This window comes from Cololabis saira, chromosome 24 (genome assembly GCF_033807715.1).
Source record: "Cololabis saira isolate AMF1-May2022 chromosome 24, fColSai1.1, whole genome shotgun sequence".
Taxonomy (NCBI): Eukaryota; Metazoa; Chordata; class Actinopteri; order Beloniformes; family Belonidae; genus Cololabis; species Cololabis saira.
In genome coordinates this window covers 4808116-4832617 of record NC_084610.1, presented here as the reverse complement: position 1 = coordinate 4832617, position 24502 = coordinate 4808116, and the positions used below count along the sequence as shown (strand labels likewise).

At 45.5% G+C, this 24502-nt stretch overlaps 1 protein-coding gene across 2 annotated transcripts in view; it reads left to right on the top strand.

Annotated features, from left to right (window-relative positions):
* Nucleotides 1-24502, top strand: part of LOC133425368 (nck-associated protein 5-like) — a 204052-nt gene that overhangs the window by 10349 nt on the left and 169201 nt on the right. Inside the window, exon 2 of one of the 2 annotated variants that reach the window (XM_061716190.1) lies at nucleotides 15870-15972. In XM_061716190.1, the coding sequence (XP_061572174.1) occupies nucleotides 15870-15972 (103 nt within the window). Of the gene's footprint in view, nucleotides 1-15869; nucleotides 15973-23843; nucleotides 23972-24502 lie in introns of those variants that run through there. The other variant, XM_061716193.1, reaches the window with a different exon arrangement.

Here is a 24502-nt window from a genome sequence, read left to right as displayed (position 1 = left end):
TGGTTTAATCCATTTTTAATCATTTACTTTCGGTTTCCCATAGCCTCCCCCACTGCTCCGCTTATCTCTGAATCCAAGTGGATCTGTGGGCTCTGCTTCCTCTCCTAATCTCCAGCGGAAAGGGCCCAAAATGAAATCCAATCTAAACATAGGCCAGCGTCTCATCAGCTGCTGCGCTCGCTCAATTAGTCGATCCAAAAGCCAGAGCGAGCTAGCGAGACGGGCTCGCATCTGATGTTTCTGTGCCATCAAAGACGCTGCGTCCCACATCCTGTTCACTGATTAGGCAACTTCCTTGCGCAATAGTTTGCTCGGAGCTACCCAGAAACGGGGCAGAGGGGAGGACGTGTCAGGTGGGGGAGGGAGGACTCGTGCCAGTTTAGGTTTTACGGACTTCGCAGGCTGGCGGTGGATGAAACGTGTCAAGTTGATGCGTGGAGATGTTTGACAAGTGCATTCACGCTGCTGGAGTCTCAGACGGGGTGTAACGGATACCGCCCACAGCAGGGGCGGGGGGTGCTGGGCATGTGTGGCTGCTGCAGTCGGCTTCCAAAACAAATAACTGACCCCACTTTCAGCCGGACCAGTACCATCTCCACTAGGAGGTTTGCTAGGTTTGCATATTTCTAGGAGGGATCATTTTTCTTCTTTGCCTGGCCAGCCATCTTCATAATTATCTGGTTCCTCTGGGCTCCACATTGATTTTTCTGAGGTTGCAGAACCAAGCGATGCAGAAGAAACTGCCTCTGGATGCCATTAGGCAGTAGTACATGCAGCCTCGTATCAACAAAACATATCCAGGATGGCATGGAGTGGGATTGGAGCATAATACCAAGATGGGAACAAAACGTTTACATCATCACTGACATTGCACATCAGAAACTCCCATATACTCAGTACTGGAGTTGAGGGGGATGAGGGGGGATGGCATCCCCCCAGAAATAAAAACAGTCAAAATCATCCTCCCTGTAAAACTGCCATCCCCCCTTTCCATCCCTTATGTCATTTCATCAATGAATGTGGTTTTACTGCTATTTCAACATTTAGAGTCATCACCAGAAAAATAACACCAGGAAAATAACTTATTTGACAATTTTCACCTGTTTCAAGTAAATTTTCACTTGAAATAAGTAGGAAAATCTGCCAGTGGAACAAGATTTATCTTCTTATTACAAGCAAAAAAATCTTGTTCCACTGGCACATTTTTCTACTTATTTCAAGTGAAAATCTACTTGAAACAGGTTAAAATTGTTGTTTTTTCCAGTGATGAGTCTTGTTTTAAGTGTAATGGGATTTCTTTACTAAAATGAGACATTTTAACTAGAAATAAGACAAATATTCTTGTTAAGATTTTTAGTACTTTACTTATCCTGTGAAGGACAGAGTCATATTGATAAGTTCAAAAAACTGTTTTTTATTGTTGTGTTTTGATGTATTTGATGTAAGCCCAGTGGATATTTAAAGCTTACAGAAGGCTGCATTTAACTGCCGTATTTCTGCAAGTGTTTTGGTCAGTGCTATTATTTGTAATATATTATATTATTTGTAATCAGCACAAATTATCTGTCCCCATATGATAAAATCCACCATCCCCCCTGATTTTTTTTTTTTTTTTTACAACTCGAGTACTGCATATACTGCAGAAAAGCTTTATGGTCGATATGGTAAGGGACTATTGTACATAAAAGTGACCAAAGAGTCACTTTTTCTGTAGGAAATGGTCTCCTGGAGTGTAACTTATCAGACGTTACGGTACTCTGTAAAATTGTGTTCAACCTCCAAGAAATCCCTCAGTCGTGATCGTCATGACGTCCTCGTCTTTGAAAAGTCTTTGAAAAATTATCCTGCTCAAATGAAAGAGGTTCTGGACATTCAATGTACTGTTACACTCGAAAGGCTTTCTTGGAAGAGGACACGCAACAAGCATGTTAAAGGAAATGTGATTTCACAGTTAAGTTTTATTGCGATTTTAAAAAAGAAAATCGCATAGGTTTTACAGCAAAACTGTGATGGAAACACTGCTACAGTCCGGAATCAGAGTTATCCAGACACTTCCAAAAGGTTTCCTCTGCCCGACTCAAATCTAGCTAGGAAGTTTACATGCAGATTAGCCTCTAGGAAAAGGGGCGTGGCCAGGCCTAGTGGCCCCGCCCCCTAAGAAGCGTCTGCTATAAACAGAGCTGTTAAAACATGTGGAAACGGGGGCTACTGTGCTGCATCTGACATTTTGACCCGAGGATGTCAGTCAATGAAAACTGTCAACCTATGTAAGTGGAATATATATCTTTCTTTAAAAATGATCCAGAAAAAGGGGTTTTAAAACGGTTTTTGATCAGTTGTGGGAACTGGATTATCTACCCCTTTTTTAAACATTTTTTTTTTATACTTCTTATTTTGTCTTTTTCAAGTTACACAGAAAGGAAAGAGAAAATAATAATAATTAAAGCTGCAAGCAGCAATGAACGGGCCCTCGCACTCACGGCCACCGCCCCCCATAAGTATCAGAAATGATACCACCCACGACTTCCTATGTCAAACCATTGAAAAGTTATAGCAGAAAAAAGGGACAACCAATCAGAAGAAGGGGCGGGACTAATTCAAGCCAATGAAGGTCAAGGACTCCATACAGAATCTGATGACACCACCCACGACTCTCTATGTCAAACCATTCCAAAGTTATAGCAAAAAATCGGGACAACCAATCAGAAGAAGGGGCGGGGCTAATTAAGGCCAACGAAGCTTAAGGACTAATTACAGAGTCCCATGACACCACCCACGACTTCCTATGTCAAACCATTCAAAAGTTATAGCAGAAAAAAGGGACAGCCAATCAGAAGAAGGGGCGGGGCTAATTTAAGCCAATGACGGTCAAGGGCTCCATAAAGAATCTGATGACACCACCCACGACTCTATGTCAAACCATTCCAAAGTTATAGCAGAAAATCGGGACAACCAATCAGAAGAAGGGGCGGGGCTAATTAAGGCTAACGAAGCTTAAGGACTCATTACAGAGTCCCATTACACCACCCACGACTTCCTATGTCAAACCATTCAAAAGTTATAGCAGAAAAAAGGGACAACCAATCAGAAGAAGGGGCGGGGCTAATTAAGGCCAACGAAGCTTGAGGACTCATTACAGAGTCCCATGACACCACCCACGACTTCCTATGTCAAACAATTAAAATGTTATAGCAGAAAAAAGGGACAACCAATGACAAAAAGGGGCGGGGCTAATTCAGGCCAATGAAGGTCAAGGACTCCATACAGAATCTTATGACACCACCCAGGACTCTCTATGTCAAACCATTCCAAAGTTAGAGCAGAAAATCGGGACAACCAATCAGAAGAAGGGGCGGGGCTAATTAAGGCCAACGAAGCTTAAGAACTCATTACAGAGTCCCATGATACCACCCATGACTTCCTATGTCAAACCATTCAAAAGTTATAGCAGAAAAAAGGGACAACCAATCAGAAGAAGGGGCGGGGCTAATTAAGGCCAACGAAGCTTAAGGACTCATTACAGCGTCCCATGACACCACCCACAACTCTCTATGTCAAACCATTCAAAAGTTATGGCAGAGAAAAGTATTCTAGGGGGCGCTGTTGAGCCGTTAGGCCACGCCCATTCATGCAAACCATGAAATATCAAATGTATCGCCAAGTCTGGCTTGCATGCAAAATTTGGTGACTTTTGTAGAACTATAAAATATGGACCAATCACATGAAGGGGGGGCGCGCCTTTTGGCGTCTAGCGTCGCCACGGTAACACTTTTGAAAGAGAAAAGTAATGCGCGTAGTCGCAGGATGGAGACGCACATTTTGATGTATAACACACTTGGGGACACGTTACGGTTCGGGCTGAATTAACTGCCGAAGGAATGGCATAAATTTCGCCAAAATGACACGATTAATTCAAAATGGCCGACATCCTGTTCGGTTTCGGGCATGACCCCAAGAGACTTTTCTTTAAGTTGTGCCATGATACAGGTGTGTAGCGATTTTCGTGCATGTACGTCAAACCGTATTGTGGGGCTTGAGCCACAAAGTTTTCCGGGGGGCGCTGTTGAGCCATTTTGCCACGCCCATTAATGCAAACAATGAAATATCAAATTTATCGCCAGGCCTGGCTTGCATGCCAAATTTGGTGCCTTTTGGGGAACTATCAAATATGGACCAATCAGATGAAGGGGGGGGTGCGCTTGTTGGCGTCTAGCGTCGCCACGGTAACACTCTTGAAAGAGAAAAGTAATGCGTGTAGTCGCAGGATGGAGACGCACATTTTGATGTATAACACATCTGGGTTCACGATACGGTTCGGGCTGAATTAACTCTCGAAGGAATGGCATATATTGCTCCAAAATTACGCAATTAATTCAGAATGTTCAAAATGGCCGACTTCCTGTTCGGTTTCGGCCATGGCGCCAAGAGACTTTTCTTTTAGTTGCGACATGATACAGGTGTGTACCGATTTTCGTTCATGTACGTCAAAGCGTATTATGGGGCTTGAGGCGCAAAGTTTTTTCTGTCTGAACCAATCAGATGAAGGGTGGGCACGCTTTTTGGCGTCTAGCGTCGCCACGGTAACGCTTTTCAAAGAGAAAAGTAATGCGCGTTGTCGCAGGATGGAGACGCACATTTTGATGTATAACACACCTGGGTGCACGTTACGGTTCGGGCTGAATTAACTGCCGAAGGAAGGCATAAATTTCGCCAAAATGACACGATTCATTCAAAATGGCCGACTTCCTGTTCGGTTTCTCGACATGACGCCAAGAGACTTTTCTTTAAGTTGTCCCATGATACAGGTGTGTACCGATTTTCGTGCATGTACGTCAAACCGTATCGTGGGGCTTGAGGCACAAAGTTTTCAAGGGGGCGCTGTTGAGCCATTTTGCCACGCCCATTAATGCAAACCTTTAAATATCAAATTTTTCGCCAGGCCTGACTAGGGTGCAAAATTTGGTGACTTTTTGGGCATGTTAAGGGGGGCAAAAAGGCCTTCACTTTGTCAGGAAAATAATAATAATAATTAAAGCTGCAAGCAGCGATGAACGGGCCCTCGCACTCACGTCCACCGCCCCCCATAAGCATATCAGAAATGACACCACCCACGACTCTCTATGTCAAACCATTCAAAAGTTATAGCAGAAAAAAGGAACAACCAATCAGAAGAAGGGGCGGGGCTAATTCAGGCAAATGAAGGTCAAGGACTCATTACAGACTCTGATGACACCACCCACGACTCTCTATGTCAAACCATTCAAAAGTTATGGCAGAAAATCGGGACAACCAATCAGAAGAAGGGGCGGGGCTAATTCAGGCCAATTATGGTCAAGGACTCAATACCGAGTCCCATGACACCACCCACGACTCTTTATGTCAAACCATTCAAAAGTTATAGCAGAAAATCGGGACAACCAATCAGAAGAAGGGGCGGGGCTAATTAAGGCCAACGAAGCTTGAGGACTCATTACAGAATCCCATGACACCACCCACGACTTCCTATGTCAAACCATTCAAAAGTTATGGCAGATAAAAGTATTCTAGGGGGCGCTGTTGAGCCGTTAGGCCACGCCCATTAATGGAAACCATGAAATATCAAATTTATCGCCAAGTCTGGCTTGCATGTGAAATTTGGTGACTTTTGGAGAACTATCAAATATGGACCAATCAGATGAAGGGGGGGTGCGCTTGTTGGCGTCTAGCGTCGCCACGGTAACACTTTCGAAAGAGAAAAGTAATGCGTGTAGTCGCAGGATGGAGACGCACATTTTGATGTATAACACATCTGGGTTCACGATACGGTTCGGGCTGAATTAACTCTCGAAGGAATGGCATATATTGCTCCAAAATTACGCAATTAATTCAGAATGTTCAAAATGGCCGACTTCCTGTTCGGTTTCGGCCATGGCGCCAAGAGACTTTTCTTTTAGTTGCGACATGATACAGGTGTGTACCGATTTTCGTTCATGTACGTCAAACCGTATTATGGGGCTTGAGGCACAAAGTTTTTTCTGTCGAAACAATCAGATGAAGGGTGGGCGCGCTTTTTGGCGTCTAGCGCCGCCACGGTAACGCTTTTGAAAGAGAAAAGTAATGCGTGTTGTCGCAGGATGGAGACGCACATTTTGATGTATAACACACTTGGGGGCACGTTACGGTTCGGGCTGAATTAACTTTCGAAGGAATGGCATAAATTTCGCCAAAATGACACAACTAATTCAAAATGGCCGACATCCTGTTCGGTTTCGGGCATGACCCCAAGAGACTTTTGTTTAAGTTGTCCCATGATACAGGTGTGTACTGATTTTCGTGCATGTACGTCAAACCGTATCGTGGGGCTTGAGGCACAAAGTTTTCCGGGGGGCGCTGTTGAGCCATTTTGCCACGCCCATTAATGCAAACCTTTAAATATCAAATTTTTCGCCAGGCCTGACTAGGGTGCAAAATTTGGTGACTTTTTGGGCATGTTAAGGGGGGCAAAAAGGCCTTCACTTTGTCAGGAAAATAATAATAATAATAAAAATTCCTGCAAATACAATAGGGCCTTCGCACTGAAGGTGCTCGGGCCCTAATAATTAAAGCTGCAAGCAGCGATGAACGGGCCCTCGCACTCACGGCCACCGCCCCCCATAAGTATCAGAAATGACACCACCCACGACTTCCTATGTCAAACCATTGAAAAGTTATAGCAGAAAAAAGGGACAACCAATCAGAAGAAGGGGCGGGGCTAATTCAGGCCAATGAAGGTCAAGGACTCCATACAGAGTCTGATGACACCACCCACGACTCTCCATGTCAAACCATTCAAAAGTTATAGCAGGAAATAGGGACAACCAATCAAAAGAAGGGGCGGGGCTAATTTTCACCAATTATGATCAAGGACTCAATACCGAGTCCCATGACACCACCCATGACTCTTTATGTCAAACCATTCAAAAGTTATGGCAGAGAAAAGTTTTCCGGGGGGTGCTGTTGAGCCATTTTGCCACGCCCATTAATGCAAACCATGAAATATCAAATTTATCACCAGGCCTGGCTTGCATGCAAAATTTGGTGACTTTTGGAGAACTATCAAATATGGACCAATCAGATTAAGGGGGCACGCTTTTTGGCGTCTAGCATCGCCACGGTAACACTTTTGAAAGAGAAAAGTAATGCGCGTAGTCGCAAGATGGAGACGCACATTTTGAGGTATAAGTCACCTGGATGCACGTTACGGTTCGGGCCGTATTAATTGCCGAAGGAATGGCATTAATTGCGCCAAAATTACACAATTAATTCAAAATGGCCGACTTCCTGTTCAATTTCGGCCATGGCGCCAAGAGACTTTTCTTTAAGTTGCGACATGATACAGGTGTGTACCGATTTTCGTTCATGTACGTCAAACCGTATTATGGGGCTTGAGGCTCAAAGTTTTTTCCCTCTGAACCAATCAGATGAAGGGTGGGCGCACTTTTTGGTGTCTAGCGTTGCCGCGGTAACGCTTTTAAATGAGAAAAGTAATGTGCGTCGTTGCAGGACAGGGACGCACATATTGATGTAGAAAAAAAAAAATTCCTGACAAAAAAGTCTGGATACTGCGGGAATCAAACTCTGATCTCTGACTCCAAAGACGGGAACGCTCTGGCTGAGCTAAGACTCAGCTTCTCATTTCTATTTGACCTACTGACTTAGGAGAGACCAACATATCGATATTTAGTAATGTAAGTCTGGAGCTGTTTTTTCTAATTTTTTAAAATATTTGTAAGTTATAAATATTAGTAAAACCCAACTATTTTAATTATTACTTTTTCTGTAACCATTCTGCCAAGGTTGTAACCGGGCTGAGCTGGGAATATTTCTGACGTCACCACATTACAGGGAGCTGATTGGTCGGGGGGCGGGGCCGTCATCACCCTACTCGCCACTGATTGGTCGGGGGGCGGGGCCGTCATCACCCTACTCGCCACCGATTGGTCGGGGGGCGGGGCCGTCATCACCCTCCGCGCCACTGATTGGTCGGGAGGCGGGGCCGTCATCACCCTACTCGCCACCGATTGGTCGGGGGGCGGGGCCGGCAGACGTTTGAATCAGGAAGCGGGAGTCAGCGCGAGAGCGACTGGCGGCTCGTGGCGATTTTATTATAAAAAAGGGACAACCAATCAGAAGAAGGGGCGGGGCTAATTCAGGCCAAAGAAGCTCAAGGACTCATTGCAGAGTCCCTTGACACCACCTACGACTTCCTATGTCAAACCATTCAAAGTTTATAGCAGAAAAAAGGGACAACCAATCAGAAGAAGGGGCGGGGCTAATTCAGGCCAATGAAGGTCAAGGACTCCATACAGAATCTGATGACACCACCCACGACTCTCTATGTCAAACCATTCAAAAGTTATGGCAGAGAAAAGTATTCAAGGTGGCGCTGTTGAGCCGTTAGGCCACGCCCATTAATGCAAACCATGAAATATAAAATTTATCACCAGGCCTGGCTTGCATGCAAAATTTGGTGACTTTTGGAGAACTATCAAATATGGACCAATCACATGAAGGGGGGGCGCGCCTTTTGGCGTCTAGCGTCGCCACGGTAACACTTTTGAAAGAGAAAAGTAATGCGTGGTGTTGCAGGATGTAGACGCACATTTTGATGTATAACACACCTGGGTGCACGATACGGTTCGGGCTGAATTAACTCTCGAAGGAATGGCATAAATTTCGCCAAAATGACACAATTTATTCAAAATGGCCGACATCCTGTTCGGTTTTGGCCATGGCTCCAAGAGACTTTTCTTTAAGTTGTGCCATGATACAGGTGTGTAGCGATTTTCGTGCATGTACGTCAAACCGTATTGTGGGGCTTGAGGCACAAAGTTTTCCGGGGGGCGCTGTTGAGCCATTTTGCCACGCCCATTAATACCAACCATGAAATATCAATTTTATCACCAGGCCTGGCTTGCATGCCAAATTTGGTGCCTTTTGGGGAACTATCAAATATGGACCAATCAGATGAAGGGGGGGTGCGCTTGTTGGCGTCTAGCGTCGCCACGGTAACACTTTCGAAAGAGAAAAGTAATGCGTGTAGTCGCAGGATGGAGACGCACATTTTGATGTATAACACATCTGGGTTCACGATACGGTTCGGGCTGAATTAATTCTCGAAGGAATGGCATATATTGCTCCAAAATTACACGATTAATGCAGAATGTTCAAAATCGCTGACTTCCTGTTCGGTTTCGGCCATGGCGCCAAGAGACTTTTCTTTTAGTTGCGACATGATACAGGTGTGTACCGATTTTCGTTCATGTACGTCAAAGCGTATTATGGGGCTTGAGGCGCAAAGTTTTTTCTGTCTGAACCAATCAGATGAAGGGTGGGCACGCTTTTTGGCGTCTAGCGTCGCCACGGTAACGCTTTCGAAAGAGAAAAGTAATGCGTGGGGTCGGAGGATGGAGACGCACATTTTGATGTATAACACACTTGGGGGAACGTTATGGTTCGGGCTGAATTAACTTTTGAAGGAATGGCATAAATTTCGCCAAAATGACACGACTAATTCAAAATGGCCGACATCCTGTTCGGTTTCGGGCATGACCCCAAGAGACTTTTGTTTAAGTTGTCCCATGATACAGGTGTGTACCGATTTTCGTGCATGTATGTCAAACCGTATCGCGGGGCTTGAGGCACAAAGTTTTCAAGGGGGCGCTGTTGAGCCATTTTGCCACGCCCATTAATGCAAACCTTTAAATATCAAATTTTTCGCCAGGCCTGACTAGGGTGCAAAATTTGGTGACTTTTTGGGCATGTTAAGGGGGGCAAAAAGGCCTTCACTTTGTCAGGAAAATAATAATAATAATTAAAGCTGCAAGCAGCGATGAACGGGCCCTCGCACTCACGGCCACCGCCCCCCATAAGTATCAGAAATGACACCACCCACGACTTCCTATGTCAAACCATTGAAAAGTTATAGCAGAAAAAAGGGACAACCAATCAGAAGAAGGGGCGGGGCTAATTCAGGCCAATGAAGGTCAAGGACTCCATACAGAGTCTGATGACACCACCCACGACTCTCCATGTCAAACCATTCAAAAGTTATAGCAGGAAATAGGGACAACCAATCAAAAGAAGGGGCGGGGCTAATTTTCACCAATTATGGTCAAGGACTCAATACCGAGTCCCATGACACCACCCATGACTCTTTATGTCAAACCATTCAAAAGTTATGGCAGAGAAAAGTTTTCCGGGGGGTGCTGTTGAGCCATTTTGCCACGCCCATTAATGCAAACCATGAAATATCAAATTTATCACCAGGCCTGGCTTGCGTGCAAAATTTGGTGACTTTTGGAGAACTATCAAATATGGACCAATCAGATTAAGGGGGCACGCTTTTTGGCGTCTAGCATCGCCACGGTAACACTTTTGAAAGAGAAAAGTAATGCGCGTAGTCGCAAGATGGAGACGCACATTTTAAGGTATAAGTCACCTGGATGCACGTTACGGTTCGGGCCGTATTAATTGCCGAAGGAATGGCATTAATTGCGCCAAAATTACACAATTAATTCAAAATGGCCGACTTCCTGTTCAATTTCGGCCATGGCGCCAAGAGACTTTTCTTTAAGTTGCGACATGATACAGGTGTGTACCGATTTTCGTTCATGTACGTCAAACCGTATTATGGGGCTTGAGGCTCAAAGTTTTTTCCCTCTGAACCAATCAGATGAAGGGTGGGCGCACTTTTTGGTGTCTAGCGTTGCCGCGGTAACGCTTTTAAATGAGAAAAGTAATGTGCGTCGTTGCAGGACAGGGACGCACATATTGATGTAGAAAAAAAAAAATTGCTGACAAAAAAGTGTGGATACTGCGGGAATCGAACTCTGATCTCTGACTCCAAAGACGGGAACACTCTGGCTGAGCTAAGACTCAGCTTGTCATTTCTATTTGACCTACTGACTTATGAGAGACCAACATATCGATATTTAGTAATGTAATTCTGGAGCTGTTTTTTCTAATTTTTTTAAATATTTGTAAGTTATAAATATTAGTAAAACCCTACTATTTTAATTATTACTTTTTCTGTAACCATTCTGCCAAGGTTGTAACCGGGCTGAGCGGGGAATATTTCTGACGTCACCACATTACAGGGAGCTGATTGGTCGGGGGGCGGGGCCGTCATCACCCTACTCGCCACCGATTGGTCGGGGGGCGGGGCCGTCATCACCCTACTCGCCACTGATTGGTCGGGGGGCGGGGCCGTCATCACCCTACTCGCCACCGATTGGTCGGGGGGCGGGGCCGTCATCACCCTACTCGCCACCGATTGGTCGGGGGGCGGGGCCGTCATCACCCTACTCGCCACCGATTGGTCGGGGGGCGGGGCCGGCAGACGTTTGAATCAGGAAGCGGGAGTCAGCGCGAGAGCGACTGGCGGCTCGTGGCGATTTTATTATAAAAAAGGGACAACCAATCAGAAGAAGGGGCGGGGCTAATTCAGGCCAAAGAAGCTCAAGGACTCATTGCAGAGTCCCTTGACACCACCTACGACTTCCTATGTCAAACCATTCCAAAGTTATAGCAGAAAATCGGGACAACCAATCAGAAGAAGGGGCGGGGCTAATTAAGCCCAACGAAGCTTAAGAACTCATTACAGAGTCCCATGACACCAACCACGACTTCCTATGTCAAACCATTCAAAAGTTATGGCAGATAAAAGTATTCTAGGGGGCGCTGTTGAGCCGTTAGGCCACGCCCATTAATGCAAACCATGAAATATCAAAGTTATCACCAAGTCTGGCTTGCATGCAAAATTTGGTGACTTTTGGAGAACTATCAAATATGGACCAATCACATGAAGGGGGGGCGCGCCTTTTGGCGTCTAGCGTCGCCACGGTAACACTTTTGAAAGAGAAAAGTAATGCGTGGTGTCGCAGGATGTAGACGCACATTTTGATGTATAACACACCTGGGTGCACGTTACGGTTCGGGCTGAATTAACTGCCGAAGGAATGGCATAAATTTCGCCAAAATGACACAATTTATTCAAAATGGCCGACATCCTGTTCGGTTTCGGCCATGGCTCCAAGAGACTTTTCTTTAAGTTGTGCCATGATACAGGTGTGTAGCGATTTTCGTGCATGTACGTCAAACCGTATTGTGGGGCTTGAGGCACAAAGTTTTCCGGGGGGCGCTGTTGAGCCATTTTGCCACGCCCATTAATGCAAACCATGAAATATCAAATTTATCGCCAGGCCTGGCTTGCATGCCAAATTTGGTGCCTTTTGGGGAACTATCAAATATGGACCAATCAGATGAAGGGGGGGTGCGCTTGTTGGCGTCTAGCGTCGCCACGGTAACACTTTTCAAAGAGAAAAGTAATGCGTGTAGTCGCAGGATGGAGACGCACATTTTGATGTATAACACATCTGGGTTCACAATACGGTTCGGGCTGAATTAATTCTCGAAGGAATGGCATATATTGCTCCAAAATTATGCAATTAATTCAGAATGTTCAAAATGGCCGACTTCCTGTTCGGTTTCGGCCATGGCGCCAAGAGACTTTTCTTTTAGTTGCGACATGATACAGGAGTGTACCGATTTTCGTTCAGGTACGTCAAACCGTATTATGGGGCTTGAGGCTCAAAGTTTTTTCTGTCTGAAGCAACGAGATGAGGGGTGGGCGCGCTTTTTGGCGTCTAGCGTCGCCACGGTAACGCTTTTGAAAGAGAAAAGTAATGCGTGTGGTCGCAGGAGGGAGACGCACATTTTGATGTATAACACACCTGGGGGCACGTTACGGTTCGGGCTGAATTAACTTTCGAAGGAATGGCATAAATTTCGCCAAAATGACACGATTAATTCAAAATGGCCGACTTCCTGTTCGGTTTCGGCCATGTCGCCAAGAGACTTTTGTTTAAGTTGTCCCATGATACAGGTGTGTACCGATTTTCGTGCATGTACGTCAAACCGTATCGTGGGGCTTGAGGCACAAAGTTTTCAAGGGGGCGCTGTTGAGCCATTTTACCACGCCCATTAATGCAAACAATTAAATATCAAATTTTTCGCCAGGCCTGACTTGGGTGCAAAATTTGGTGACTTTTTGGGCATGTTAAGGGGGGCAAAAGGGCCATCACTTTGTCAGAAGAAAAATAATAATAATAATTAAAGCTGCAAGCAGCGATGAACGGGCCCTCGCACTCACGGCCACCGCCCCCCATAAGCATATCAGAAATGACACCACCCACGACTTCCTATGTCAAACCATTCAAAAGTTATAGCAGAAAAAAGGGACAACCAATCAGAAGAAGGGGCGGGGCTAATTAAGGCCAACGAAGCTCAAGGACTCCATACAGAATCTGATGACACCACCCACGACTCTCTATGTCAAACCATTCAAAAGTTATAGCAGAAAATCGGGACAACCAATCAGAAGAAGGGGCGGGGCTAATTAAGGCCAACGAAGCTCAAAGACTCCATACAGAGTCCCATGACACCACCCACAACTTCCTATGTCAAACCATTCAAAAGTTATGGCAGAGAAAAGTATTCTAGGGGGCGCTGTTGAGCCGTTAGGCCACGCCCATTAATGCAAACCATGAAATATCTAATTTATCGCCAAGTCTGTCTTGCATGCCAAATTTGGTGACTTTTGGAGAACTATCAAATATGGACCAATCAGATTTCAAAATGGCCGACTTCCTGTTCGGTTTCGGCCATGGCTCCAAGAGACTTTTCTTTAAGTTGTGCCATGATACAGGTGTGTAGCGATTTTCGTGCATGTACGTCAAACCGTATTGTAGGGCTTGAGGCACAAAGTTTTCCGGGGGGCGCTGTTGAGCCATTTTCCCACGCCCATTAATGCAAACCATGAAATATCAAATTTATCGCCAGGCCTGGCTTGCGTGCCAATTTTGGTGCCTTTTGGGGAACTATCAAATATGGACCAATCAGATGAAGGGGGGGCGTGCTTTTTGGCGTCTAGCGTCGCCACGGTAACACTTTTGAAAGAGAAAAGTAATGCGTGTAGTCGCAGGATGGAGACGCACATTTTGATGTATAACACATCTGGGTTCACGATACGGTTCGGGCCGTATTAATTCTCGAAGGAATGGCATATATTGCTCCAAAATTACGTGATTAATTCAGAATGTTCAAAATGGCCGACTTCCTGTACGGTTTCGGCCATGGCGCCAAGAGACTTTTCTTTTAGTTAAGACATGATACAGGAGTGTACCGATTTTCGTTCATGTACGTCACACCGTATTCTGGGGCTTGAGGCGCAAAGTTTTTTCGGTCTGAACCAACCAGATGAAGGGTGGGCACGCTTTTTGGCGTCTAGCGTCGCCACGGTAACGCTTTTGAAAGAGAAAAGTAATGCGTGTTGTCGCAGGATGAAGACGCACATTTTGATGTATAACACACTTGGGGGCACGTTATGGTTTGGGCCGTATTAACTGCCGAAGGAATGGCATAAATTGCGCCAAAGTGACACGATTAATTCAAAATGGCCGACTTCCTGTTTGGTTTCTCGACATGACGCCCAGAGACTTTTCTTTAAGTTGTCCCATGATACAGGTGTGTACCGATTTTCGTGCATGTACGACAAACCGCATTGTGGGGCTTGAGGCACAAAGTTTTCAAGGGGGCGCTGTTGAGCCATTTTACCACGCCCATTAATGCAAACCCTTAAATATCAAATTTTTCGCCAGGCCTGACTTGCATGCAAAATTTGGTGACTTTTTGGGCACGTTTAGGGGGGCAAAAAGGCCTTCCTTTTGTCAGAACAATAAGAAGAAGAAGAATAATTCCTGCAATTACAATAGGGCCTTCGCACTGCAAGTGCTCGGGCCCTAATAATAATAAAAATTCCTGCAAATACAATAGGGCCTTCGCACTGCAAGTGCTCGGGCCCTAATAATAATAAAAATTCCTGCAAATACAATAGGGCCTTCGCACTGAAGGTGCTCGGGCCCTAATAATTCCTACAGATACAATAGGGCCTTCGCACTGAAGGTGCTCGGGCCCTAATAATTCCTGCAATTACAATAGGGCCTTCGCACTGCAAGTGCTCGGGCCCTAATAAAAATTCCTACAGATACAATAGGGCCTTCGCACTGAAGGTGCTCGGGCCCTAATAATAATAATAATAATAGAAATAAAAAATGATAGTAACAGTCATAACATAACTACCTGGGGGAGATGTAATATTTTGCCATTCTTTTCTTTCCCTTCTTTAAGGGCATGGCTGGGATTTGACCTTAAATGTAGGCCATTTTTGCCACTTTTGAGCAAAATCCCTTCCTCTAATTCTCAAACAAAAAGTACATTTTTCCATGGCGTATATTTCTGATTATCTGCCCCTTTTTAAAAATTGGGAATCTAGCTCCACATTCAGTATCTACTCATGCAGAAACGCAAGTTAAACCACGCTGACAGGGTTGCTGACCCCGTGGCGTCCAACGGTTGACCCCTGACCCCCCGTCCTCACTGAGGAGGAAGTGCTGTGCTTACTTTTGTACGCAACCGCAGCCAACCTAAAACCCAGCTTCTTTGTAATAGGGGTAGTATGCGTGAAGTGAAGTGTTGTTGTTCTGCTGCGGCCTCGGCCTGGGCCGGGCCAGGTCGGGCCGGTTCCCAGCTCTGTTTGGAGAGGCCTGGAAAAACAAAAGGGGTTTGGGGTTGGGTGAGAGGGCGGGATGCTCGGGGGCCGCCGGCACAGAGCAGCCGGAGTCCTGTCTGCTCTGAGCAGAGCTCCGAACGGCAACCTGCAGGTAAAGGACGTACAGGAGGAACCGTTGCGTGACTTTGTCGGAGACGAGCTGGACTCTGAGCCCGTGTAAAAGCTGAACCAGCTCACCGGCCGGACGTTGGTGTTGACTTTCCTCTGCCCCTCCCTGCAGGGTTTCCCAGGTGTGCGGATCGCTGCGGGGCAGAGGAGCCATGAGCAGACACCTGGAGAGGAGAGAGCAGTTGAAGAGGCTGTCTCTTGAAAGCTGCGTCCCGGTAAGTCCTTTCCCATCACAGTGTGTGCTCCACACACACTGTGTAAACCATTTCTTTTCAGCTCAAGCTCCAAAGCAGAGAGCGTGAAAAGCGAGAGATCATAGAAGTTGCATGAAACATGCTTTATTTACTTCTCTGAACTGAAGCAACATTCAAAGCGGCCCTTCCCACTGGCTGTCATCGCCGCTTTCAAATGAGTCTTTGTGATGTGTCTTTTTCTTTCTGGGACCATGTTGTCATGGCTGTGGTTCGCCCGGGCCGCGCTTCCCACACACTCGTTGATGATGCCCTACCAATGCTGAGCTTTTTCCTTTATTTATTTTTGTTCTAGGTTCTTCTGTTTTTTGTTTGTCTTATCTGCTGGGAATGAAAAATGATTCATTTCCTGAGTTCGGGCAAAGCCTTTCCCAAGAAAGATCCCCTTGTAATGAGTGTTTAGAAAAGATAATGTAAAGCCTCTTACAGGGCTCTAAAAATGCCCAAGACTGGCCCGGGTGGTGGTGCTGCAACGCTGAAATGAAACTGTAAATAGCACCGGCGGTGGATTGACAGCCTTATCTTGATGGCGGAGTGAAATCTTGTTGTGGCCGAGGGTGAAGTGAAGGTGAAGCTCTCGTGAGTGCCTCTCTGGAATGTCAAGTGCAGCCTTTTACTGACTGATGTGTTGTGTCTGAGGAGGCTTAACCCCCCGCCTCCAAAGAGCTGGACAGGAAACGCTAAATCAAGGACCTTAAAATAGCTTTTTGATAAAGGAACTGATGAAGTGAAAGGATTTTCTTTTTTCTTTAAACACGGGGACACATCTTGAAACGCTGTGAGGCCTTGAGCTAATATCTGTTGCTCATTTTCTGTTTGTTGCGTTTGTTGTTTACTACCAGGCTTCAATGAAGCCGGCCGGCGTCGGCTTTGGCTTGACTGGACTTAATGGCTTTGAAGTGACTTAAAGTTAAACCCTTGGCTGACCATGTGAACTCCTTATCCGTGTCTGGAGTTGGACCGTCTTCTTTAATCCAGCCAGTCGATACCTATAAATACACCAAAGTGCCAAAACATGACCTCTGATTCCAGTTTAGGAAACGTGAAAAACTTCCCTGGAAAATCGGGACGCCGTAAGGTAATGACTTCTCGTGCATTTGCATTCAGAGAAGAGGAGGATGAAGGCATGAAGATGCTATCGATCATGGATTGATGGCTTTCAAGAGCTTGCTCATTGACGTCTTTGGTTCGTTTGACCAGAATAATTGGATCATTTCATGGTCCAGGGTTTCCAATGTAGCAATCGTGTCGTTCTGGTGGTTCTTCTAGGTTGTCTAGTTCTGCTGCTCTTTCTTCTTTCACCTGGTTGCTGATGGGCACATGTCTGTAATTGCCAAATCTGTCCAGTTAATGAGGGAATCTGAGCCATGAGGCCTAGAGCTCCAGCTCCTCCAGGGTGATACTGAGGCGTTCCCTGGCTGGTGGAGAGGGAAAATCTCTCCAGGGGATCCTGGGTCTTCCCCGGGACCTCCTCCCTCCCTGAGGAGTTGTCCAGCAGCATCTCAGCTGGCTCCTCTCAACGTGGGGGGCGCTGACTCTACTCTAGTCCAGCCACCTGTTGGAGGGAACTCATTTCAAGCTCCTGTGTCCACAATCCTCTTTATTTCGGTCGTTACCCACAGTTGGTGACCACAGGTGAGAGTGGGGACGTGACATGACCGGTAAACGGAGAGCGTCCTCTTTTGGATCAACTCTCCTATCACCACAACAGACTAGTCAAGATCCACATGACACGTCAGTTCATTTCGGGTTCAGTTCAGTCAAATTTGGTTAAATCCATTTCCCTCCGGTTCAACTGACCCCGGGTGACCGTGGTGACCAAGCGCTGAGCAGGTTCTTCCACTGCAAAAACTCAAAATCTTAACAAGAATATTTGTCTTATTTCTAGTTAAAATGTCTCATTTTTAGTCAAAAACTCTCATTACACTTAAAACAAGAGTCATTACCAGAAACAATAACTTGTTATTTGACAATTTTCACCTGTTTCAAGTAAATTTTCACTTAAAATAAATAGAAAAATCTGCCAATGGAACAAGATTTCTTTGCTTGTAATGAGAAGATAAATCTTGTTCCATTGGCAGATTTTTTTTCTACTTATTTCAAATGAAATAACAAGTTCTTTTTTTGTTAATGAGTCTTGTTTTAAGTGTAATGAGATTTTTTGACTAAAAATGAGACATTTTAACTAGAAATAAGACAAATATTCTTGTTAAGATTTTGAGTTTTTGCATTCCTAGAAATGACCTTTAGTTGCACTTTGTGCTTATGACTCATCTGACGCCTTTTGTAGGCAGTTGCAGTGTTATTGAATGTGAAATTACTTATAAGTATCAAGGACAAGGTTGCAGCTTGACTTTTTCATCTTTGTTGATGTAGGTTCAGCCTCGTCGTTGGTCATGGTCATGATGGAGAGTCGGTAAATCAGGGAAGAATGAAGAGCGTGAAGGTGTAGGATTGGGACGTTTCTAAAGGATTCTGATTCTGTCCACCATTCACTGCAACGTCAGTGTATGCAGACTGAAACGGGGTGCACAGATCAAAAATGTTCTGCTTTGAGAAGGTGTTTTTTTAAGGGATCAGCTTCCCATCTCCAGCGGGTTTACCACTACACTGCAAAAGCGTTTATTTGTAAATCAAAAGCTTTGTTCCAAAAAAAAAATGTGTCTAATCAATAAGATTTCCTTACCCCACTGGCATTTTGGTTCAGTCTATGGATTATTAGCGGTATTTCTAGCAGGGCTGTTTATGCAGTGCATCCCCTTTTTGTTGCACTGTACCAGCCTTTTGAACTGTTGACCTCAAATTCAGTGGGCGGGGTGGGCATACTGTTCTTGTGATGCCTTTTTAGTTCTTTTTAATTAAACACAAGGCTTTTGGTGACATGAATAGTTTCCTTTTTCGTCTTAATTTACATTTCACTCATTATTTTGGAAAGAAAACTGACCAGATTATATCATAAATCCTCCAAAAATGCATTTCAATCTTCATCCTAATAAATATTAATGGATCTATGTGAGACGACTGACGCTGAGTTTTATTATGACTAATTTGCTCCATAAAACTTTTGAATCTGTCTCTCATTTCCTGCTAAAACGGAGACATGAGTGAGTCTGGAAGACAGACTTCAGTCTGTGAACAATAAACGAAACACATCCTGATTACTGATTTATTCATCTTTTTATATTTATTATCTTCTCTTGGCCGACACGCAGCCTTTCTCAGCGTCTCCACCACTTCAAAGCGGTCACGCTTTGATAATGCAGCTGTAATTGCTTTAATTGAACACGCAGCGACCGGATTTACTGTCGGGACCAAACTGGGTCATGTTTGCGTTGTGGGTTTATGATTCAGCACGCTCTCATTTGTCCACTCCACTACTCATGCATGCATTTCTCATCTCGCGTGCCATTTCCTGCATTCTTAACCTGCTTCTCTCCGTCGCCGGCCGTCCTCCGTCTGTCGCGATTCTGTTGGAGCGACAGAAGGTTCTTGGTTGACTTGATCGTGGGGCACGAAGGGGCCCGGAGCCTTTTGGTGACGGTCCAGCTCGGATCTGGTGGCTCTGTGAAGATGCTTCCGTCGGTGCGACAAATCCAGACTTGAATATAATTCTTTTAGGATGCAGAAGTTACTCCCGCTGCCCCCAACCTGCTTGACATCAAGTCATTTTGAGGCCACTGAGTTTAATCTGCCAGCGCTCGCAGGGACGCGATATCTCCGGCCCTCGCGGCCCGGCCGACCCTGGCACAGATAAACCTCTAAAGTTCTGCAAACACTCCTTTTCCTGGGAGGATATGAGTCTCGGACACATTTATTTTTTCAGGCATCTGAGAAAACACGAGCGGCGGCCTCTTGACACTCGTCACACGACAGGCATTCGCCTTTTTTTTTTTTTCCCCTCCGGCGTCACCTGCGAGCCAGTTGTCCGACCCTCCGGAGAGGTCCGGGGGCACGAGCGCACTTTGTCACAAGAATGTCATTTCCTCCACGGATGGAGATGCCAGAAAATTGCGGGCGTTCCATGTGTTTCTGGGATGTTTTCCACTGGGGGCGCCCTGCACAGGTTTGGACTGCAGCTCAGAGCTGGAGGCAAAAAAGGCTGTGTGTGTCTCCAGGTTATCAATGTCTGCACCCGTTTTTGGATGGATTGCAGCGGCTGAACGTCCTCAGTGACTACGTTTACATGCAGTCAAAATTCGGGTTATTGCTAATATTCCGGTTACTGAAACATTCGGAATATTCCGTTTACATGGTAATTAATCATTTGGGATATCTGGATCAAACCAGCGACACACGGAGAACGTCATGACGCAATTCCCGTCATTTCTGCTTCTTCTTCCTGGATCCAAATTCAAAACAAATGCTGCTTCGCGCAACTTTTTTCTCACCTTCTTGTAAATCTTCTATCCCGGTACTTTCTACCGTCTACAAATGCAGAAATGTTCATATCCTTCATTACATTTATGAAGTGATTTGTCTCCTCCTGGTCTTGTGTTTCTCCATGTTTATAAGAACTTCCTGGACTCAAAAGACCAGGATTCCTTGTGAACAGAACATGAGCAGAAAACAAATTCATTTTCCGTTTGATGGGGATATTCCGTTTGGTGTTTGCATGACCCAATATTCAGGTTTTAAAAGGAGTAACCCAGGGCTCATATTCAGGTTTTTTAAAACCCAAATATGAGCAAATTCGGGTTATTCAAAGGGGTTATTGGTCTTTACATGGCCGTGCAAATTAGAGTTATTGCCAATATTCAGGTTTTAAAAGGGTTACTGACTGTATGTAAACGCAGTCTGTTTGTACCGACTGGGTGTCGGGAATTTTCTGCCTCTTAATTCAAACAAGTCATCATCGTTTTTTTTTTTTTAAATCAAAGTGTGCATTTGTGTGTGGGGACGTTTTAGTCGGCGTCATGTGAATTTTACTGCAGCTCTCCTCCCTTTGGACAGGAAATTGGACCATCTAATCTGGGCCGCGTTACGCAGCTCTGAGATGAGCATCAGATACATCAGCGCCGCCGAGTAACTGGGGCATCATCTTTGGATTACATAACGGCCGTGTTGCTGGGTCGATTCTCCGCCTCCGTTTATTTTTATCGTTTGATGCCCGGCTGCAAATGAGCCTCTTCGTCATGCCGGGACGTGCACGGCCGGCCCAACGGCCGTGAACGGTCCATGAGCTGATGGTGCACGCTGCCAGGCAGGCTTTAAGTAGGTCAGCGCGGCCGCGGCGGCAGGAGTCCGTCCTGCACAGATGCGACTGCCGCAGCAGAGCAACAGAGATGAGGCGGTCTCGGAAAATCACTGCTTTTAATGAAGAAAATGGGACTCTTGACACTTTAATTGGTGCTTTCTGGCTCTTAAAATGTGTAGTTGATTCAGCTGTGTAGCTATGCAGAGTTCTGTTACATCACCAATCCTCCATCGCCACTCATCCTTACATCATGCTGCGTTTACTTTGCTTCATCAGACACTTTAAATCCCACCTGGGGAATCGGACTCATCACTGCAGTTTTCTTTTCGTCAGTCTGACACTTTTAATTACGAGTTCCTACTTATCGTTGAATGCATCGGCGGGGTGGCACTTGCCGGTATTAAACATGCAAACACGCGTGAATACATGTATATTAAGTAAAACAGACATTGTGAATGCCACGTCACAAGACTGAACTTCTTCTGAAGGTGATTATTGATGATTTGATAATGAAATAACGGTCATAAAATAAGAATGGAGGTATGATCCACCATCGATGGGTTCAGGTACTGATGGATGGTTGTACATGTGAAGTAAAGTACCAAATGAAGCCTGAAGAAGCTGCTGTAGACGCTGTCATGCATATTGTGTTGTGGTCAGTCTTCTTCCTCCGTCCTCCAGTCATCCATCACAAGCTTCTCCTGCCACAGTTCACCAAAGGTGCTAAAAGCAGGCCATGTGACACCCAGGACTGTCACTCAAAAGACCACACCCTAATATGCATAACATTGTAGCTGTATTGGGATTTTTCATGAAAAACCCACCTCGGTGTGGTTGTCGTGGATGTAAAATCTTGCTAAGGAAACAAACGGCTTCAAAGCTGGACCTTTTTTAACATCAGCGTCAATGGAGATTAACTGATTTTTGGAGCCAGCCCATGTTTTAAAAACATTTTCCTCATCTCACGGGTGGTGCCTGTCTGGAGAGCCGGATGTAACCGTTTGGAGATGTCTTGTTGAGCCATTTAGTGACTAGAGCAGGAAATATATGCACAGTACTCTGCAAGCGCACTTGAGTGAAGATCTCTTTCGTGTAACTGGCAGGCGTTGATGAAAGGGATTTATTTAACACAAAGATTAAATTAATTTCCGGGGAGATGTTGAACGTCATTGCAATTTTTATGAACCAGATTTACGATGCAGGATACTGCTCTTGCATCAAGTTTCTTCACATAACACAAAGTTGACCAAGAACATGTCAAACAGAAGGGATTCTGGAATTTCCACGGCCCTTCAGAGCTCGACCAACTATAAAGCAATCTTAAAGATGCTGGGAGTTCTGCCCACCGTGTCATTTTTGTTGGTGTTTTTTTAGAAAGTTTCCCACAAAACAGACCACACATGCGATGCTTAACGCTGCACATCCGGCACGTGTGAAGGAGTCTCTAATCAGCTCAATGCGTGCTTGAATTACTGAGACAACTGTCCTTGTCGTGTACACCCAGGCCATACTTTATCACCATGAATGCAGACATTACATGCTCTTTTAATCCAAATGCCGACTTCCTGTTTGATGACCATCAAACAAAGCGACCTCACATGCTCCTGTCTGAAATGTGGCCTCTAATGCATTTCCTCAAACCGTGAAGTAACACTCATCAACCCGAGGAAGCCTAAATCGGTAAGAGCATGTCCCCGTTTTCTCCTCCACACCCTTTTCCCTGCTGTAATGTGTTCACGAGTGCAATCATGCTCGGAGATAATTGATAACAAAAGGCCAAATTGAAAACACTCTGCGGGGGAGAGTTAATAATCAAGTGCTCCACATTACTGATTAAACGCTCTCTGCTGCATAGTTGTGAGTTGTATTGAACAAACAGCATGTGGTAGTGCTTTCCTGTTTATCTCTAAAGTATTTGGGTTCAGTTAAATCCCCCTGGCTTTTGTCAAGCCGCCGCCTCGTATAAAAAATCTTTTTACGTGCTGATTCGTTGCCACGCTATCGCGTCGAGCTCGTTTCCCCACCGGCGAGTGCGGTGCAATAAAAGTGTCCCAAAACAGACAAATTAGTTTTGGTTTAGACTGAATTTGAGTGCAAACGAATACAGTTGTGCTCCTAGTGTGAAGGTTGGTTGTCGAGTTTGTGATTTCATCCATCTTCATCCCATTACGGCGGGCTGCTACTCGCCAGAATGGAGGCGAGGATGGGAGGAAACGCTAAGTCGGATCTGAGCAGCTCCCACGTCGCCAGGCAGTCAAACGGAGAGGTTTGATATCATTACTGAGCAGCTCAAACTAATTGAGTGTAATTATACAGGGCAAGCCCAACGACAATGCCGCCGCCCCCAATCCGGGCCTCGTTCTCACGCCATTACAGGACGCCGAGCTCCGGGGAAGAGCCGTCCTCGGCTGCTCGCTGCGTGTGCCAGCGTGGCTCTTGAGTAACCGGTGTGAAGATTGTGTCTGAGGCTGATTGGATGGTTGGGTGGCAGCCAGTTACGTAAAGAGATTTAGTCTCTCACTCACACTTCATCTTGACGGCTTGATGAAGTTTCTCAGCGGGCGTGTTGGAGCCTCCGGCCGGCGCTCCGGCAGCCCCCTCGCAGTGCAGGTGACATACCACACATACCTGCCTGGCTGCGTGGGGAGCCGCGGGCCCGCGGGGTGTGGGAACCCGGCAGACTCAGACGTGTTGTCTTTGAGAGGGTGAGGAACTGGCATTTTTCTCCTCTGGCCTCATGGGAACTTCTCCTCTCTCATGAGCGTCACGGTGAGCTATTACAACCTCGGTTTCCCCTCCACTCCACCGGCTTCCCTCACATTCCCCTCGCTTGTAAATATGTTTAATCATCACTGAGCCTCTAGTCTGTCTTTCCGACCTCCAAGTAGGAAAGTTGTTACTGTTAATGCTGAGCTTGTGTTTTTATTGGAGCAGTTAAACAAAATTTTATGGTTCCCTGCATCGTGTGTTGCGATGTTAAGTGCTTCTTTCATTTTTGCAATCCAGAGACCAAAGTCTGGACTTGTCATTTATTTATTTATTACGGTAAAGTTTGGCAAGTCATTTTATGTTCACCAGGAGTTTGTACCGCAATCCGGAAGCGCAAAATGCAATCATGTCTCTAAAAATGCAGAGAAATGTATATTTAAAAAAAATATCCCAATTAAACACAACACTTCAGACAAAACAATTTAGAAAAATAATCATAAAGAGAATTGAGGCAGTTATGAAATGAGACTTTTTTATCCAACTTTCAAGTATTAACATCGCTACGGTTAATGCTTAGCTTTTGTTTTTGAT